Source organism: Aspergillus brasiliensis (genome assembly GCF_001889945.1).
Source record: "Aspergillus brasiliensis CBS 101740 unplaced genomic scaffold ASPBRscaffold_15, whole genome shotgun sequence".
Lineage (NCBI taxonomy): Eukaryota > Fungi > Ascomycota > Eurotiomycetes > Eurotiales > Aspergillaceae > Aspergillus > Aspergillus brasiliensis.
In genome coordinates this window covers 173,457-193,036 of record NW_027137456.1, presented here as the reverse complement: position 1 = coordinate 193,036, position 19,580 = coordinate 173,457, and the positions used below count along the sequence as shown (strand labels likewise).

At 51.0% G+C, this 19,580-nt stretch overlaps 4 protein-coding genes across 4 annotated transcripts; 2 read left to right on the top strand and 2 right to left on the bottom strand.

Moving 5' to 3' along the window:
* Window positions 1-1,473: 1,473 nt before the first annotated feature.
* On the top strand, window positions 1,474-5,043 carry ASPBRDRAFT_47641 (non-ribosomal peptide synthetase). Its single transcript, XM_067625900.1, has one exon. It carries the CDS (start codon window positions 1,755-1,757, stop codon window positions 4,812-4,814), a length of 3,060 nt encoding a protein of 1,019 aa, XP_067474836.1. The 5' UTR covers window positions 1,474-1,754; the 3' UTR covers window positions 4,815-5,043.
* Window positions 5,044-6,183: 1,140 nt separating this feature from the next.
* On the bottom strand, window positions 6,184-8,035 carry ASPBRDRAFT_47640 (NmrA/HSCARG family protein). The gene is made up of 4 exons (XM_067625899.1): window positions 7,787-8,035; window positions 7,493-7,704; window positions 7,279-7,429; window positions 6,184-7,212 (listed from the first exon to the last, which is right to left on the bottom strand). Exons 1-4 carry the CDS (start codon window positions 7,833-7,835, stop codon window positions 6,623-6,625), a joined length of 1,002 nt encoding a protein of 333 aa, XP_067474835.1. The 5' UTR covers window positions 7,836-8,035; the 3' UTR covers window positions 6,184-6,622.
* Window positions 8,036-9,348: 1,313 nt separating this feature from the next.
* On the top strand, window positions 9,349-10,625 carry ASPBRDRAFT_135301 (NmrA/HSCARG family protein; the record flags this gene model as incomplete). Its single annotated transcript, XM_067618688.1, has 4 exons — window positions 9,349-9,391; window positions 9,459-9,673; window positions 9,775-10,261; window positions 10,375-10,625. The coding sequence occupies 4 exons, from the start codon at window positions 9,349-9,351 to the stop codon at window positions 10,623-10,625; spliced, it is 996 nt and encodes a 331-aa protein (XP_067474834.1).
* Window positions 10,626-11,181: 556 nt separating this feature from the next.
* ASPBRDRAFT_135268 (uncharacterized protein) lies at window positions 11,182-19,490 on the bottom strand (the record flags this gene model as incomplete). The annotated part of the gene is made up of 8 exons (XM_067618686.1): window positions 11,182-12,051; window positions 12,110-12,430; window positions 12,505-17,964; window positions 18,035-18,191; window positions 18,251-18,684; window positions 18,743-19,011; window positions 19,067-19,211; window positions 19,278-19,490. The coding sequence occupies 8 exons, from the start codon at window positions 19,488-19,490 to the stop codon at window positions 11,182-11,184; spliced, it is 7,869 nt and encodes a 2,622-aa protein (XP_067474833.1).
* Window positions 19,491-19,580: the final 90 nt, after the last annotated feature.

Below are 19,580 nucleotides of genomic sequence, written 5' to 3'. Positions count from 1 at the left end.
TCCTTCCTCCTTGGCATCCTTCATAGAAGTGCGTATGCTACGATTGTAACTTTACCGGCTCCGACCTGCGTGCTGTTCATTCTATTCGATTCATTTCAGTCTCATTCATCTTCTGGAATACTATCGAGCCCGCTACGCAGATGATAGCTATGCAGGTGTTGCACCATTTAAAGCGCGAATATAGCCCTGAACGCCGTCAATGGCAGAAACAACGCGCGCTGCGGCAAGAATGCTCGTCGCCGCAGCCAAACGCAACTAAATACACGGTGAAAGAAAGGGTGGGCATTACAACAGTATAGGAATTTAAGCGAGTGTTGCAACTGGCTGACCACTTGCCTGCAAGCTGATATTCCTCCGTTCTTCGTCCACGTTCTTCCTTCCAACATGCTTGTTCCTTTTGATATGCGTATTTTTCCGCGAGTGGCTCAATCCAGGACATGTATGGTCCATCTATGCAGCATTTTCAGCGCCTTGCTTGCTATCCATGGGAGTTGGGCCATATGACGCAAGCAGTAAGGGTATAATCGTGTTATGCCGGCAGTTCTTAGCCATGACACAGACGCTTACAACTACAGTAAGTATGTTTCTCAGTTCCAACAATCAATTATAATAATCATCTTTAAATATGCTTTTCTTAAACTTGGCAAGTATGTGCCCGCTTAGAAGTAAACTGGTCCTGTCCGGACACTTTATATGCAAGGGCGAGTTTTTATCTCGCAGTAGACTCATTACATGTCTGAATAGCCTTCACGTCAAATGGAACAAGTATGCTGGAGCAAAGAATGGTCACATATGTGGAGTGGCGCAGTCAACTGCCGGCAGTTTGGTGTCTGATTACCTGAATACCACGCCCCCTTACGCATCATCTAGACTCGAAGACACTACACACCCCAGAAGCCCAGTTATCAGGCCTGGACCCGAGCTGTCACAAGACCCTCCTGATACCATCTACACTGTGCCATGCATTTGACCGGCAGTGAAGATAGGTTTCGTTGGCTGGAATGTTCCTACGCCATTCTCGGACACCAGAGCTGACCTCATTACAGCCATGAGCGCCACAAAACATCAATAGACTTTTATACTTCGAGATGGTCCAGTGGAAGGGCACAGATACCCCATGTGATCGGACTAATCGGGATCTCTCCAAGTAAGCAACCCTCTTCCGGCTCGTTCTATGGTGTCAGTCCCTAAAGTTTCCCACCCCCATGGTTCGTTCTAGATCCGTCAAGAAAACAAGACTATAACGGCCTTTGTAGCACCGTATGCCCGACCTTCAGATTCCTTGCAGATGGCGTTAGACTTGAGCGTTTCTGGGACAGGATCCCGCAAGGGGATCCCTCGATGAACAAGATATGTCCTTATATTCCCGATAGCAGTAGTCATACCGCTTTTCAAAGCCACAGTAGCCGCTTCATAGCAGGCTTCTTGGTAATCTCATTCGAAGGTTTGTCCACGTCAACATGCAAAAGTGCGCCCTGTCTATGGTAGTCCATGCGCGCAGATGAGTGCATGGGCTTCTGGAATGAGCAAGCGAAGTCCATACCATGATGGCTGCATGTAGCACTGCCCAGACAGGATGCGTTGTTTTCCAGCTTGTATAGAAGGGTTGGTAACTCATAGATAGTCTTTAAAGAAGAGGGCGTTGCCGGACAGATCAAGACATAGATACTCTTCAACCGTTTGCAGTTCGTGGAAATCATAGTCTGACACACCCTTGCTCAGTTTATAATTTCTGTTGATCTAGCATTGGGACAATGGGCTCGTTGGAACCACTCGGCTTGCCACAGGCACTATACCAGCAGGTCCGGCTGTCAAAGACGACCATCGCAGTCAAGAGTGATGAGCAGACACTGACCTTTGAGGAATTACACCTCAAGGCTCTCTATCTTGCTCATCAGATCCTTAGTAAGGGACTCCCCGTCCAATCACCCATCGCGGTTCTGTCCCCGAGGGGTATCAACCACATCGTGTCACAGGTTGCTGTGATCTATGCCGGCGGATACTGCGTACCTTTGGATATCCGGCAGCCCGATGGCTATTTGGACAAGTTACTCAGCCGACTGAGTTGTCGCCTTGTCATAACTGATCCAGAACGTCAGGAGCGCCTCTCAAAATACGACCGTCTAGTCGCCAATCATGAGGAGATCAGTACCCAGTGTCAGGCGCAGACGGCCGAGACGGTCATCTCTTCCAATGGCCCGGACGCCCTGACGCATATCTTCCATACCTCCGGCACGACAGGAACGCCCAAGGCGGTGCAGCTCCAAGCAGAAGGTCTTATGAGCCGCGCATATCAAGGCATTCACCCCATTATGCGTGGGGAACGGTTCGCCCAAGTCTCGAATATCACCTTCGACGCTAGTCTATTAGATATCTGGGTTCCGCTCCTCGGCGGTGCCACCGTGGTGATCATCCCGCAAGATGTACTATTGGATCCCAAGGCGTTTTGCAAACGACTGCGTTCGGAGATGATTGATACCATGTTCTTGACGAGCGCCTTGCTGACCTCGACGGCCAATGTCGTTCCCAAGGCCTTCGCCACCATTCGTACCCTGATGACCGGCGGCGAGGTCATGAATATGCAGACCATCAAGACAATCTTTGAGAACGGCCCGCCGCAGCGACTATACAACATCTATGGTCCGACCGAGACGACCATCTACTGCCTTTATCATCTAGTCCTGCACAGCGATGTGAAGGCCAACAGTGTTCCACTGGGACGCACCGTCCCCAACATCACTGTCCATGTTGTCGACGAGAACCTCCAGCCCGTGGCTCCTGGCGAGGTCGGAGAGCTATTAGTCCAAGGCTCTGGAGTCTCACGGGGATACGCTGAGGACCCCGAGAAAACTGCCAAGGCGTTCGTGCATGCTCCCCATCTGGCAGATACCACACTGTATCGGACCGGAGATCTGATGCGCGTGAACGAGGCCGGCTTGTACGAATTCATCGGCCGGAGGGATAATCAGGTCAAGATCCGGGGGCAACGTATAGAATTGGAGGCTGTTGAACATCTATTACGCGAGACGGGACTCGTCCTCGATGCTGCGGTGCTGAAGGTGCAGCCCGAGGATTCCACCGTCGGAGCCATCTTGTTAGCCTACGTGATACCCAGCTCGGATACCACCAACGCCAACACCATCGTGCGGGAGTTTGTGCAACGCACTCCGCATATGGTGCCGCGGATTGAATTCATTGACGCCTTTCCCCTGGGTCCGACTGGGAAGGTTGACCGGAAGCGCTTGGAGAAACAGTACCTGGAGAAGATGGCGAAAGTGGCCCGGTCTGCGTCACTGTGCAAAACGGGTCATGTCCCGCGTAAAAGCAGCTACCCGGAGGTTCTGGTACATCTCGAAGCCCTTTGGCTGGAGATTCTCCGTTTGCCAGTGGCAGGACTTGATCCGTCCGATGACTTCTTCTACATCGGCGGCACCTCGTTGCAGGCGGCCACTCTGGTTACCCGAGTTCGGCAGGCCTTCGCGGTGGAATTGCAGTCGGCAGAGCTATACGAGTATTCCACGCTGGACGCGCTAGCGCGGCTGATTCTGGCTCTCCAGACGGGGACCCAATCTGACGATGGCCACGAGAAACTCGAGGCTGTCTGGAAGCAGGACGGGGAATTGGGCAAGGAACTCATGCCAATAGGGGGCACGGTGCCTGACTGGAAGGCTCCAGGCGAGGGACGGGTGTTCCTAACAGGAGTCACCGGATTCGTCGGTGCTTTCCTGCTGTATGAGCTGCTCAAGATGCCGCAGGTGAGCCGGGTCGCCTGTTTAATCCGGGCCAAAGATACCACGGCCGGATTGGCGCGCTTGCGCAAGAACCTAGACAAGTACCGGATTGAGCTCGAGCCAGGGATGGAAAAGCGGATCCTCATCGTGCCTGGAGACTTTGCACAACCCTATCTTGGCCTTACCCCTGATGAGTATGACCTGTTTGCCGGCTGGGCCAGCGTCGTCTTCCACCTGGGAGCGCAAGTGAACTACGTCCAGCCCTATTCCACCCACCGAAACGCCAATGTAATTGGCACCCTGCGGATGCTTGAGTTCGCCAACTACCAGCGACCCAAAATGCTGCATTATTCCTCTAGTATCGCCGCCTACGGACCATCCGGATTCGTGCTCGGGGCCAAGTATCTGGCCGAGGACGAGCGGCCGCGCGAATACATGCGCGCACTACACTACGACACGGGCTACTCGCAGAGCCAAATGGTGGCCGAATGTGTGGTTTGGAACGCGATTGACAATGGACTCCCTGTCGCCATCTACCGGCCGGGGTTCGTTCTGGGCCATTCGAAAAGCGGCATCAGCAATCCAGATGACTTTGTCGGCCGTTTGTTCTCTAGTTGTCTCGCCATGGGCTCCTATCCTGTGCTCCCTGCACAACGCAAGGAGTTCATCCCTGTCGACTTTGTTGTCGGGGCCCTACTGCACATTGCCGCCAACCCAGCACGCCTGGGCCATGCCTACAACCTCGTCCAGCCCCGCCGCGAGGCCGCCATAGACCTCATCACTACCTTCGAGATGCTCGATTCCCTCACGCCTCTCAAAATGAAGCCGTTGCCTTACTCCAAATGGGTCGAGCGCTTCTCCTTCAAGACCCAAGACCCCTTGCACCCGTTGATGCCCATGTTGCGAGAGAAGGTGCTGGGTGAGCTGACTCGCTGGGAGGTGCAGGAGCAGATGGCAACGTTTGGCGTGGACAACCTCCGGGAGGCCCTTCAAGATGCCCCTGATGTTCTGAATACGGAGCCCATGTCCATCCTCTTCAAGCAGTACATCCGTCAGTGGTTACCTGAGGGATATCGTACGTAGCTTGGTGGTTTTTGAATCAGTGTCAACCACGTGATTCGTAGAATTAGTAATTTTGTTAGTGGAAGAACTTACGAGGCTTAATAGGTATACGAATATGAATTGATTTGAACTGAATAGTATACAGTATTGGCGGCCATACATGTACGTAGCGATCATGTCCTCCTCTGCCCGAGTCTAACCCCATGTAGATTCTTCTTTTAGCAAGTCATTCTCATGGAGAAACGCGTCGTGCTACGTGAAACAGGTTTAATCTTAGTTGAGTCTAGACCTCCCAAGTAGTGCAAGCTGGCACATAAATTTGCATGTTGCGGAGGTATTTTACCTTTCACTTTCGCAGGAGCAATACAAGGGGGAGGGTGAAGTAGTCACCACTATCTCCGATGAATCATCGAAGGTCTAGTACCGATCCATATGCGCGCAGTCCAACGGGATATATTGAACGCCATCTACGAATCGAGGCCATAAGTAATTTATTTCGGCCAAGGAGTGACAGAAGCTGCAGCCAGACGTCCTTTCGTACGTTCCAACCACGTAGAATATCCCTTACTCATTGCCCTTATCTGTCTGCTAGCCTGCATTGGAGGAGAACGTAAGAACCAATCAACCAAATAAACTTCTGTCGTCTTCGCCAAGCAACATCATGAATGTCAGAGGTTTTATCCATCCAACCATGTTCAAGGGACTTTGCAGTTGAAGGGATATCGCACCGGCGATCGTACGTAACGGCAGGATAATCGGCAGAAAGCTCTTATTCTACGAGCATACGTTACCTGTCAGTCAAGGTTAAGTAAACACCAACAGGCAAGGCGCATATGCCTCTCGAAGTCTTCCTATCAAGGAAGTGTATGCAACAGGACCACGCTGAACACATTCTTGACATGCGCCAAGATAGGAGGATTTCGGCATGATGAACGTATTTGTCGGCTGGAGCTCGGCATGCACAACGGCCGTATTCTGCGGCGGTGGCAGTGTAACCCAAGAGATGGGAGTTGCGCATATGAGGTGCCATCATTGTGTCTGATCTTGCGACAACAGCCAGCGGGGGCATCCTCGTCATTGCAGGTTCTATCGTGGGTTCCCAGGGAGTAGTAAGCAAGGGGGATTGAGTTTCTGTGATGATTCTGTACTTGACAACATTGCACTATTACGTTATGGCATATGTGTTTTGTGTGGAACGACGCTCACCGCTGCTGCTTTTATGTAAGGGGAGGAGGGGGGAACCTGGGGTTATGTACTCCGCGAAGGGGTCCAGACACAGTGCATCGGTGTCAGAATGAGCTCCATCACGTACAAATATACTTCAATGTCAGACTCAAGGTTTCTTGTGAGATATTACATCTATACGTTGAATAGATCTTAGGATAGATTCGGACATTCTTGAGTACTCAGAGTATTAGGGATCTCTGAATAGATACGATATATATGTATATATATCTTAGTCATATGCAGTCTTTGTTGCCAGTAGTATCATAAATCACCCGCTAATTGGGTAACTGTATGTATTATCTGGGACTGGGCAGCATGATCTGCTCACTTTTACCTACTTCAGTCCAGCTTGCAGCGCATCTGGCCAGCCCCGAAGTGTTCCTTGTAATGGAGAAACAAGTGAGCCTATCATACTTTGTGGCTGAACTTAAAAGGCTCCCTCACATGAGTCGAGTAGCAGGGAGAGGGAGCAGGGTGATTAATATTATCAAGAGAATCAGTTCGACCAATATGATAAGATAGCCTACACCGTTATAGTGTTCTAGCTGCTTTTGTGGAGCTGTCTAATCGCTATTCAGATACGAATAACTCGTATGTCTCGTCTAATGGTCGGCAAAGTGCGCCTTGAACCATTCCTCGACTGACAGCAACGTCTCACGACCTTTGCCACCTTTGGCATGAAATGCAGCCTGCTTCAGCTCGGCAGCGGACCGTAGCTCGGTGATTTGAGAGCCGTAGTATTCACCGTCACGGAGTTGGGTCCACTTAAAGGTGTCTCGGACCATCTCCAAGAACTGGAGACCATGTGTCGGGAAGTCATCCGGACTAGCGTAGGGAACGAACCGTGCCTTCCGCCCGGTAGCTTTGACGAACTTACTCACAATCTCGCTAAACGAGCTGATATCTCCGTTGGCCTGGACCAGCCGACCATTCCAGCGAAGCGGGTTGAGGAAGATCCCGTGCACAATGTCTCCGAGATCGTCGGTGACGCTGATCCACGGGGCATCTTCACGTCCGCCCCAGAGGGGGATTCGGTAGGTGAGGTAGCCTTCCTCATCCTGCTTAATTGGGAAGCCTCCGAAGATCTCGCTATACGGTCCACTCAGAAAGTTCTCCAAAAACCAGGCCAAGATTATTGGAGTGAACGTCTGGAAGGGTAGCCCACGACCGATAGCCTCAACCTCTCCTTTCCCTGTATTTCCTCACGCTCTTGGATTAGTACTCAAGATAGAAAAGGGACCCACAGAGCTATACATACAGTCAAGGCCTGGGATACGTATTTCACCATTGGTGAGCCTAGCAGGTTCGGGCGCAGAGCTATAGACCACATGTTGCACTCCGGCGGCGGCGGCACTTCGCAATATGTTGCCTCCAAGGTCAACGTCCGTCTTGCCAAGTTCGGCTAGACGCTAATGGATGGGTGAAACGGTCAGTATTGATTTTCATTCTTTGTCTCTGACGGCTGCACCAACCGGATCTTCAGAATTGGTGTTAATAAAAGCGCCCCAGCTGCCGTTGAAGGCCTGTGTCATTTGCGCCACATTGAACCCGTCCGCCTCGACGAGCACGACACCCAATTGCTTCAGTTCCTGGGCCTTGGTTGAAGAGACATTCCGTGTGACACAACGCACTTCGAAACTGGAGTTCTGGAGCAGGGATCGTGCGACTGAGCTTCCTTGGGTGCCTGGCGTAACATGAAGTTATCAGTACCTTGACATCTCTCACCTCTCCTGTCTCCAGAAAGGAATGATGGAACATTGGGTTACCTGTTGCACCAACGACTGTGATAATCTTCTTACTGCTTCCAGCTGTCATGTTGATTAGCAATTGGTGGCCTGTTAGCAGGCAACCTAGAACGATAACAAGAAGGATGAGTTGGGTTCCGAATAGAAAACTTGAAAATTCACAGGGGATGAATTTCTCTAGAAGTTCGATGAAAATAGGTAGAAAGAGAAACAACAGCCAACGAAACCGGCTTGTGCGGACTAAATGGAGGGAGAGAGGTTAGGTGTTCCTCTAATACAACTAGGGATTATTATGTTATAACATTGCTGTTTCCTCCTTACATGTGTCTAATACTGCATAACATCATGCGCATATTCACATGCCTCAACTGATTGACTCGATAAATTAGTACTGGAATATTGACACGTCACCAAATCAAACTTGGGCACCGTTTCCTACTAATATATATTCTTCTCATATTAAGCTTATGAGGTGGTGCTTTGCAAAAAATGGTCATAACCACACCAGATCTAGACATTGACGTTTGAAGCCCTCTGAGCCTGAAAAGGGGTTCCGCCAAAATGGCTCGCATCTAAGTGCGGGAACTCTAGGGGTTGGAACGTGTCTGAGAGACTCTGCGACCTTGGCTTGGTACCCTGTCCACGCCCATATAGATTGAACTTGTCGAACTGTAATCATAGAAAGCAAGGGATTCCCCCCTTGCCTTCTGTCACCTTTCCAGCATATTGTTCCCCAAGTATTATATACCGCGACGGCATCATACTTCCGGGCGTAAGATGTGACGAGGGCTGTAGAGGACCTTCCGCATAAAATAGCGCAGTCATGGCAATTGGTCCAGGCCTTTCTGTTGATGAGTGGAAGAGTGGCTCCAGCTAATACCCCGTACCATCCGAAAGCGATGGAGGTGTGGCCGCGTCGGAGAAGCCAGATACTTCTTTATGCCTACCGTATTATATATAGATTGGAGGAGTAACTTAAAAATCATATGGATGATTGAGTGCATCAGATATCCTTACAGTCCGATTGTCTTGCTTACTCTAGGCATACCACCGGTGTGCTCCAACTATACTATATCTGGGTCAGGATTATTTCAGTCATTCATTCTAAGGGTGAACTCGTGTGTCCCAGGTTATTACATCCGACGTCCATTGCTTCCCTTACTTTCTGGATCCACTGCCTCTGGGCGCATTGCCTTGGTAATTCTAGAGTCTACTATTGCAGCGTGCATTGAAGGCCACGTCTACCAAGGGGAGGAGAGGGAGGAGAGATTGGATGTCCCTCTGTTCTTGGTAGGTTTTGAGGGGATTGCTGGTGGTCTAGACATTCACTTTTGTGGCTTATGTAAAGCATGCCCTTGCCGAACTGGTTTCTTCCCAGTCGATATCAGCAACGTACGGGGGCCTAGATATGCAAGGACATGCGCAGCCCAATCACTGCCAGTCACGGGTACGATCACGGCATTTGGTATGCCTCAATATAAATATCCAGTCATGACAATTCCTGCTGTGGCCTGGAGCAGCAACAACCTAATACTATCTGATCTCAGTTCTCTTAGTTCATCACAGAAGAAAGACTACTTCACATGGCTCCAGTAACCAAGACAGTTGTCGTGTACGGTGCTACTGGTAAGATAGGGTGTCTATCACTAGTGCTTTCTTTCTTCGATCTCTAACCATGATATATTCATTCCAGGTGCCCAGGGTGGTTCCGTCGCTCGAAGTCTCCTTCAGAGCACCGCCGGATTCCATGTGCGCGCTTTGACTCGCAACCCCTCATCGCCGCAAGCCCAGGAGCTTGCTCGCCTTGGGGCCGAAGTCGTCAAAGCCGACGGGTTCAACCACGATGAGATGCGGAACGCCCTGGATGGTGCCTGGGGGTTTTGGTTGAATACACATCATCACGACCCGGTACGTTCCTCTCTCACTATGGGTTCATAACGGAAAAAGGGGGAGAAAGCTCTCCCAAATTTCGCAGCTTTCACTGACACCATTAATCTCCCTTGACTTAGGTTTTCCCCACTCCCGACGGAATAGACGATACCATCTTCGGTAAAAACCTCATCTCCCTGGCCGCCAAGGTAGGCGTGAAGGTCCTCATCTACAGCACGTGCGAGTCAGCGAGCGAGCACTCTCACGGCAAGGTAGCCGTGAAGGGAATGGATGAGAAAAATAAGGTCTTCAAGTACGGCGTCGACCAGCCGGAGTTTGAAGCTGTCATTGGAGCCTTCCCCGGATGGTACATGGAGAACTTTGTCTCCCCCGAGTACGCCGCTTGCTTCGGGGGTTTCCCTCTGAATGAAGACGAGGAGGGCTACCTGACCTTCACAAGCCCCCGACTGGGCGGCCCTGGCGAGGTGCCCTGGATTGCCGTAGCAGAGGACTTTGGCGATCAAATTCACGGCCTGTTTTTGGATCCGGCCCCCTATCATGGCCGAACCGTGCAGTTGTTCAGTGATGCTGTTCCGCTTGAAGTTGTGGCCCAGACGTTTACGGAAGGTAAGTTTATTTCAATTTTCATATGTTCGTTGCTTGTATCTTGCCGATGTGCTATGCTTTTCTTGGCCATAGGCTAACTGGAGGAATCTGTTTCATCTTCCTTTGACGAATAGTCACCGGCAAGAAAGCCCGATACGTGCCTCAAGCCAGTCCAAGTGACTTCCCCACCCACGGCCTGGGAGTATTGGAAGAACTTCGCGACGTCTTCTCTTTCACGCAGTACATGAATGGCAATTTCTTCGGTCATCCGAATGATCTGAAAGACAGCAGAGCGTTGAAGAGGGCAGCCCAGGTGGCCAAAGGCCAGAAGGAAACTGATCTCTTTACCGTTCGAGAATACTTTGAGAAACATTTCTCGTCTTAGGGGACCTAGCTTCAGTACCGCCACGCCCCTTTTCGCTACCTGGCGTTTTCTAGCGAGGATTGACGGGAGCCTCCTAGTGCCATATGGGGGCTAAATGAGGCAAATTCGGGCGACAAAGGCAGTCATTGTCCGTTGGAACATACCATCGTGGAAGGTCGCTTCCTGCAGCGGTGTACCAGTGATTAGTGTAGCTTCTCGAAATATATTATCATATGTTGAGGTCACTTATAGAGTTTTGTTATAGATCTGGCTAGGAGACCCAGACTGCTTTAGACCTTCATTAGTATCAGCTAATATATTATATATCCTTCATAATTTATGATTATTACATATACCACCTAGGCCATTTGAGCGAGGACTACAATTCTGGGGTCGTAGTTCAAAGGTACTGCGCCTATATGATCAGGATAGTGAATAGAGTCTCGTTTCATGAATTCATTCGAAAAAGCTAATTGCGTCGGAGGTAGCAATGACGCTTTACATCTGGTAAAATGTAGCCTGGCCGCATTAAAGCACTACAAAAGTCCATAAAAAGAATTCCATTGGTTATTCTGTGCTAGGTATGTGATTGAAACTGATGAACAATAGTAGCAGCAGCGCCTTCGAAAGTGACACCCCCTAGGATCATAAAAACAGGCATATCGACAGCAAATGTCTGGCCAATCCAGTTACGCACCTCAATGGCAGACAGCGAGTCGAGACCATACGAATGCATGGGTCGATGTAAATCTAATTGACCCTCTGCCACGCCCAACAGCGCCGTGATACGTGCAGCGAGTGCTTCGGTGACAATCTCCGTGCTCTCATTGACTGACGTGGCGGCTGCCAATTTAGCAACAACGTCCTTGGCTTGCCTGCCGGCCTTGGGACCGTGCACATTGTCTACATCCTCCGCCTCGCCAGGCGGCAAGGGTATATGATGCATGTGATTCCAGAACGGCTGGGTCAGCACGAATGAGACTTCCTCAAGGTGGGCCCAGTGAGATGGTGGACGAAGACCGACAATGGGATGGCAGGTGCTTGGGTGTGTGGCTAGTTTGTTGGACGGATCACAGAAGATTTCGAGCAGGGCAACAATGTCGCGGATATACGTAGGCGTGTACTTGGCCGTTTCGTGAATCTGTCGTTGTCCGGTTGCGTACTCGGTATTGGACACGAGGTAGCCGGCGTCAGGTACAGCGCCGAGGTTGAAAGAGATGGCTCGTTGGCCCTGGGACACTCGATAGCGCGCCAAAGCATCTTGATAGGTGTTTCCGGCATTGTAGGGGGCTAGAGAGCCGCTACCCAAAGTGCCCATGACCGACGACAGCATGACGAAGAAGTCCATGTCTGATGGGAGCATCGCATGGAGGTTCCAGGATCCTTGTAGCTTTGGCTGCAAGGTACCTTTCCAGCTAGAGTGTGATAGCTCGGAGAATATACCCTCCTAAATCCCTTGTTAGTCATTTATCCTAGCGTACAGTGGTTTATTGACGTGATCTTACCTCCATGACCATGGCGGCCTGAATACAGCCTTTGATCGGTGGCATAGTTGCTGAATACTCGTCGAGTAGCGCTCGCAATGCACTGGGATTCGTGACATCACAGGCGGGCATTTCGCACTGCACACCGCGATCTGCGAGTTCCAATGCCAGTGACTGCGCCTCCTTTGTCTTGGGTCCGGATCTCGATAGAAGGACAAGATACTTGGCGCCATTATTGACCAGCCATCGTGCAATGGATCGGCCGACGCCTCCAAGGCCTCCCGAGATGATGTACGTCGCGTTGGAGTCAATATAGTCCATCTTCTTGCGCATAACGCGGACCTGAAAGGTTATCAATATCAACATCTGATGTATATTTTCGTCAAGCAAGTTTGGGGGGCTGAGGGTAAACCCACGTTGACCATATCCGACTCGCCCAGTTGCACTACAGCAGCATCCGAACTGGCAGACTGCTTCAAAAACGTCATGACTTCATCCAGTTGCGAGATTGAAAATATTGGGACCTGGCCTCGCCGATCTAGGAGCGACTGTAAGACTGGTGTAGAAACGGCGTATTCCAGAGACTCCCGCGACACGTGAATCTCGTCGCTAGCCACGAAAGAGATGTGAAGAGAAGAAGAGCCAAAGCGGAATGCTGGTTGGGAAGCATCATCGGAAACGAGTACCACTCGCCCATTCTTTCCCAGCATGCCTCTGAAAGTCTGCTCTCCCAATCCATTGGTGATTGAGGTGGTGGCGAAGACAAGATCAAATTTTGGCTGAAGCTCTGACCATGTCGAAGAAAAGACAGTTCCCACAGCAGACGTCGGTATAATGTGTTGCACTGGGATATCGAATCTCTCAGAAGCCCGCTGACAATCTTCACTGCTGTCTGCTGTCAACCAGATCTCCGCAACACCCTCATTTAGAAGCAAGCCTACTGCGGCTTCTCCGAGAATGCTGCAACCATCCATGACCAAAACACGGTCGCGGGTTCGAATCCGACCTATATCCAACAGGGCATGATGGGCTGTCAAGAGCGGAGGAATAGCCCAGCACGCGTCTTCCATAGATATATAATCCGGTAGCTTAACAGCGGACAATGGGTCAACAGCAGCAACGGAGCGGAAACAGTTTTCTTGTACAGCGAAAACTCTTTCCCCTTGCGCAAAGCTCGATTCAAATGGTGTGTCTGTTACGATTCCGCTGCAGAAGTTGCCAAGCTGAGTGCCTTTTGGAGCCAACCCCCGGGCTGCTAGCTGGTCCTGATATTGAAGCGAGATCGCTCTGACGTTAATGGTCAAAGCATTGTCCACAACCGGAGCCGGTATCTCGACCAGGTACGGAATGCCATTATTATCTTCAGGGCAAGCCGCTGATAACGCAAACGTGCCATCGACGGCATTGGTAGAGGCCATTTGCCAGGGCAGGATGTTTGCTTCCATGTCGGATTTCAGGTATCTCGCCTCAACAAGACGGCGAGTGTGTAAGCAGCCATCTATCTCAATATACTCTTGTTCGTACGTCTGAGAAGGCTTCCGAGACAACATCTCCCGTGCAATCTGCTTGAGATGATGTATGTGGCCAGCGCTGCCGTCGCGATTTAGATCGAGAGCAATGGAGACGAGATGAAGACTATAGTTTTCGGCTCGCAAGGTCCTTGAGAGACCATCAATCAGCCCATATTCTGGTGCGGCAGCATCTCCTCCTCCTGCCGTGACCCATAGGATGCCAGGCCATGATTGAGCAAGGCGTTTCAAAACCGCCCAATCTTGTTCCGTCATCGAGCTGAGGAATGATGCACCATAGTCAACCAAAGCAATACAAAGAGTGTTTGGATTGAAGGTGAGACTCGTCGATGCTGCAAGCATGTTCGCGTCCACAATGTCAAGGGGTCCATTGAACATCTCTTGTAAGGACGTAACAAGAGATGTGGCGAGAGAGTGCTGTTGAGTAACATCGTTGAGCTTGACAATAGTAGCGCTATGATATGTTGGCGGTGCGAGAGCTCGCGGGACAGACGACGGCACGTCCACAGCAGTCGAAATAACACAACCCAGCTGATGACTTGGGCCGTCGAAATCCCTAAACACCATATCGACGCCTGAGAAGCCACAATCTTGCAAAATCCTGCCCCAGCCTTCCGCGCTCAATAGCGGTGACAGCGGACGATCCGCCTCTGATCCAACCCACCATCCAGGGAAAAGACCAAAAATAAAGCCAAGCGCCCAGCCATCAGGCTGGAGGAACTCCGTCAGAATCAACTTGCCACCAGCCTTCATCGACTTTCTGACGTTGCGGAACGTGGTTTCCAGATCGGCGGTGATGTGAAGTACGGCATCTGCCACGACAAGATCATAGGTCCCGTCAGAAATTCCCTGCTCGGAAAAGTCCTTCTCGATGTCAAGGATTTGGAAAGACATTTGCGATTGGTGATCGGAGAACTCGTCTCGCGCCTTTTCCAGAAATGTCGACGACACGTCTGTGAAGCAGTACTGCTCGCATCGAAGGGACCCGGGTGAGTTGGATGAATCTGTCACGCTAGGAGGGCCATTCATGGACAGTGCGTTGATTAGATGGCGAGTTGCAGCTGCAGTGCCTCCACCCACTTCCAAGATTTTCATCCCACCATTGTGGTGGGCGAGCAGATCGACAAAGGTTGTAGCTTGCCTCATGCATCTGTAGGTCATCAACTCGTCGTAGTACTCCCTGAGAAGCCCGGTCTGCATGAGAAGGTCTAGAGGCGTTACACTGCCCTTGAAGAACTCAACAAGATGCGAAGCCACTTCAGCGTAGAGACGTCCCACCCTGTTCGCTGACTTGACTCGATCACGAACCGTGTCAATGCTCTCAGTGAGCGCAGGCAATGCGCCCAGGCGACCCTCTGTAACATGGTAGTTTGCCCATTGCCAGTAGCGTCGCTTCCAGCCACCCTTGCCAGAATCTGTCGTAATGACGCTAGGATCAACAGACGCGAGAAGCTCATATACAGAGTGGTTAATAAGCAAGCTCACGTCGTCGTAGAATGCCGTCAGATCTCCATGTTCTGGGTGAATCTTGTGCAGATAGTCGGAAAGCTGGCAGTTGTCAAGCTTGTCTATAGCCAGCTTTTGTTCAACATTCATACAGAACTGCTTCGGGTCTGGGGCAAAAGCCAGCGAAGAAGGCGTTGAGGTAATATTGGCTAGTTCAAAGTCTTCAAACCATACTCGTAGGTGGTTGCCATTGTCAGCGGACACTGAGCCTCCCGCAACGATGAATCCACGGTCGGTTACTGATATGATTTGTGACAAGCAAGTTACCCGGTTGGCCTCCGTATAGTTCAGCCCTGATGCAGACAGCCAGAGGCGACCAATGCGCGACGGCACGCTGGTTGCCATGGACGAACGACCGCCCGACGTCAGGGCTGTAAAGGCAAGATGCAGGATGGCGTCAAGAGACGCGGGATGAACAACGTGCTTTGAATCGGGCGTACTGTAAAGGCTAGTTATGGCCGTAGCATGCTTCAGAGTAGACTGGATACGCTGGTCCTCGCATCGAGCGAAGGTGGGACCATACTCATACCCCATTTCTTTGAGATATTCGTACATTTGCTTGGCGGAGATCTTCTCGTTGCAGCCGTTGGCGTGGTCGAGAATGGTCTTGGCAATATTGCTTCGCTGTCGCGCTTCATGAGCGGACACCCATCCCTCTTCCCTGCCTCGATGGTGAATGGTGATGTGTCCTTGACAGTTTTCGGACCAGTCGTCGTTGCCGAAAGTGCGAATAATAAAAGAAAATCTGGTTGCTGAAGATTGGTCTTTGGTTGGCTCCTCGCGAAGAGAGACTTGAGCTTCTGGTCCGTCATTGGAGGCCGTAAAGTTGATGGGACTCTTGAAGTGGACATCTTCAAAAGTGAATCCATCCACAGCATACCCTGCTTCCTCACACATTTCCTTGCCTGCTTCGATGGCCATGACAAGCATTCCTGTTGCAGGATACAACGTCATGCCATTGATGATGTGATGTTCAACCCAGGGCATATCCGACAATTCCATCTTCCAGTTCCAACGAGCATCTGAGCGATTCCAATCATTTGATCGGGTTCCATGGAAGTCAGATGGCCGATGAGATCTCAACCTGTAGCTCCGACTTAGGCGCGTATCGTGCCAGTATCGCTGTGAATGGTCGAAAGGATACTCTGGAAGAGTCGTCAACATCTTCCGGTTTATGACGCTGTCTGAAGGCTCATTGATGGCTCTGAACTGGAGCTTCACCCCTACGCAGTGCAACTGGCCAAGGGCGCTCAGAAGTGTGTCCATGGCGCTCTTTTTCCTGAAGAGGACGGCATTGTATCCAAGCTGTCCGCGAGAGCCAGTCTCCAGTATGTCCCGTAACGAAGACTTCAAGGTCGCATGAGGTCCGATTTCGAGAAGGTGGTCTACTGCTGGGACCAACAGATGACTTTGGTCCAGCTTCTTTGTTACATCTTTGGCGCTTTGCCGGCACATGACCGACACCGCTTGAGAAAACTGCACTGGTGATACCATATTAGACGCCCAGTATGAGGCCTCTGCAACGGAAGCGTCGCTAATGACTTTGCCAGTTACACTGGATACCATTGGAATGTCAGGTGAGAAGGACGCCGTGTCGTCGGTATCCGCATGGGCATTGATCATGGACGCGTAATCAGCTGCAATGCTATCCATGTGTCTTGAATGGTAGGCAACCCTGACGCGAAGCTTGCGGGCGAAGATCTTCTGTTCCTCGAGAACGGCCTGGAGATAGTTAATGGCATCCTCGTTTCCAGAAAGAGTAAGGCTCTGCGGGCTGTTTATACAAGCAATCGCAACGCTTGAAACGACATGGCGATGAGCCGAGAGTAGCTCTTCTCCAGCAACCTGAGATAACCCCACAGCCATCATAGCACCAGAGATGCGCTCCCCGGAATCGGCCAAATATCCATCGCGATCCAGTTTCGCCGAGCAAACACCTCTAAAGTACGCCAACCGCCAGGCTAACTTCTGTGTAATGTGGCCGCTGGCGTATGCGGCAGCGATCTCACCAGATGAGTGACCCACAACAGCAGCGGGCGTGACGCCAAATCGCCGCAGCAAGTTGACCAAGGCAACTTGCAAAATAGTGCACAACGACTGGCTAAGCTCCGGGTTGTCGATGTCGTGGGAAGGGCCTGGATACATTATGTGGTTAACAACCGACCAGACGCATCCCAGGCTTCGCAGATATGCGTCAGCCTGTTCTAGCTCGCTTCTGAAGCTGTCGTAGCAAGTTAGCTCTCGTCCCATGCCCTGCCACTGCGCTCCTTGTCCGCTGAAGACAAAGCCTATTCGTGACGGTGAATCGGCGTGCGCGGAAACTGGGGTTGACATGATCGAGGAGATGCTCTCAAAATCATCAATCGTGTTCATCAAGGCAAATGATCTCCATGGCAAATGACTTCGATGTGTGTCCAATGTGTAAGCCACGTTGGCCATCAGATTGGTAATATCATCGGTAGCAGCGATGGACTCTTTACCGCCCTGTTGCCGTACTTGCTGATATTTGTCTAATAGTTGCTTTATAGGAGAGTGACCGGTACTATACTGCTTAATGATTCTGGCAATGCCGTCTTTGTCTGATGCAGACCATACGAATAGTCTTCGTACGTTCTCTTGTCGCGGCGGCGTCAGTGCAGGACTCAGTGGCATCGTACCGGACTGTTCCCGTAGCTGAGGTGGACGCTCTGCCGTGTTATGTTTGCCGTTGAGGCCACGGATCCGCAGATAATTGTAGGCGTCGTCAATGACGATGTGCGCATTGGCACCTCCGTACCCAAATGAATTGACAGAGGCTCTGCGGAGGCCATTCGTTGGCCAAGGACATGGCTTTTTTGGAAACTGAGAAAAAGGAACATACGTGAACCAACATTCTTTCCAAACTTGAGACGATACTCAGATCAAGACTTACGGAGATATTCAAAAAGTCCACGTCAATCTTGGGATTGACTTTTTCAAAGTTGGCATTGGGAGGGATGATTCCCTTTTCCAGGACGAGGATCGCCTTGATCAAGCCAGCCATTCCACTGGCACCTTCCAAATGGCCAACATTCGGCTTGATGGCACCGCTAGATATGTGTCAGTCACTGATGTTACAGCGGACGTAGTCATGACCAGAGGTGCGTACACATAAATAGGGTCGTCATTCGAGCGATGGTTCATGAAAGCGGTGCCAATTGCTTGAGCCTCGCGAGGATCTCCAGCAGGCGTTCCAGTGCCATGAGCCTCAAAGAATCTCGTGTGCTCCATCGAAAGACCAGCTTGCTCATATGTTGTCTTGATGAGGTCTTGTTGAGCCTTGCGGTTTGGCTGTGTAATGCCCGGAGTGCGACCGTCTTCATTGCAAGCTGTCGCGCGAATGACAGCGCGAATAGTATTACCATCTCTGACAGCATCTGATACTCGCTTGAGAACAGTAACCGCGACCCCTTCGCCTCTAGCATATCCATTCCCTCTTTCATCGAAGGAATAGCAACGGCTGTCTGCTGACAAGAACTTGACATTTGACATCCAAACGTAGGGCTCAGGCGCACTCGCCATATTGGAGCCAGCAACTAATGCCTGCGGACAGTTAGTCAATCTGTCATCGTCACGATAAATCATATAGTCCTCCACGCACCATGGAGCAATTCCCGGACCTCAGTGCGGCACAGGCCGTGTCCAAGGCCATGGCGGAACTAGAACATGCAGAATCGATGGCCATGCTAGGCCCGTGAAAGTTGAAGAACCAGCTGATTCGATTGGCGAGCATGCTCAGACCGAATCCCAGTGCTGCGTAGTGGGGAGGAACCTCGGCGCTGCGAACCAATTGCAACATGTAGTCCATTCCAAATGAGCCGCAGTAAACGGCTGTCGGTGAGCCGTTCACATGTTCCATCGGGATACCGGCTGTGGATGTATAGTCAGCAGTCTCAGATGTAAAACAAGCTGAGGCATTTCTTACCATTTTCCAACGCGTGGTAGGAGGCTTCTAGTAACATCCTTTGCATAGGATCCATGGACGCTGCCTCAGTAGGCGCAACAGAGAAGAAGCCGGCGTCGAATTCGGCAAGATCCCCTTTGAGAAAGTGAGCGCCTCTTAGTGGCATCTGCGAACAATTAGTGACACTGTTCGAATGCGCATTGTTAGGATTGAAGCTGGGGTATAAACATACAGTGTTTGGCCGTGACCGCCGATCGTAGAAACCATCGACATTGACACGATCCGCTGGAAACTCGGTCATCGCACACCGTCGTTGCAGCAACATTTCCCATAGGGCTTCTGGAGTCGTTGCATCTTGTGGAAACTTCAACGAGAAGCCACAAACAGCAATATCATTGCTGTCGATGCCGTCGAGCTCTGACAAGGGAGTCGTAGGGTTCTCCATTTCGGCGAAGGATTATGAAGGATTACTAGTGTAAAAGCTTGAATTATGTACAAGGAGGAGTGGTACGGAGAGATATAAGTAGCAATGTGG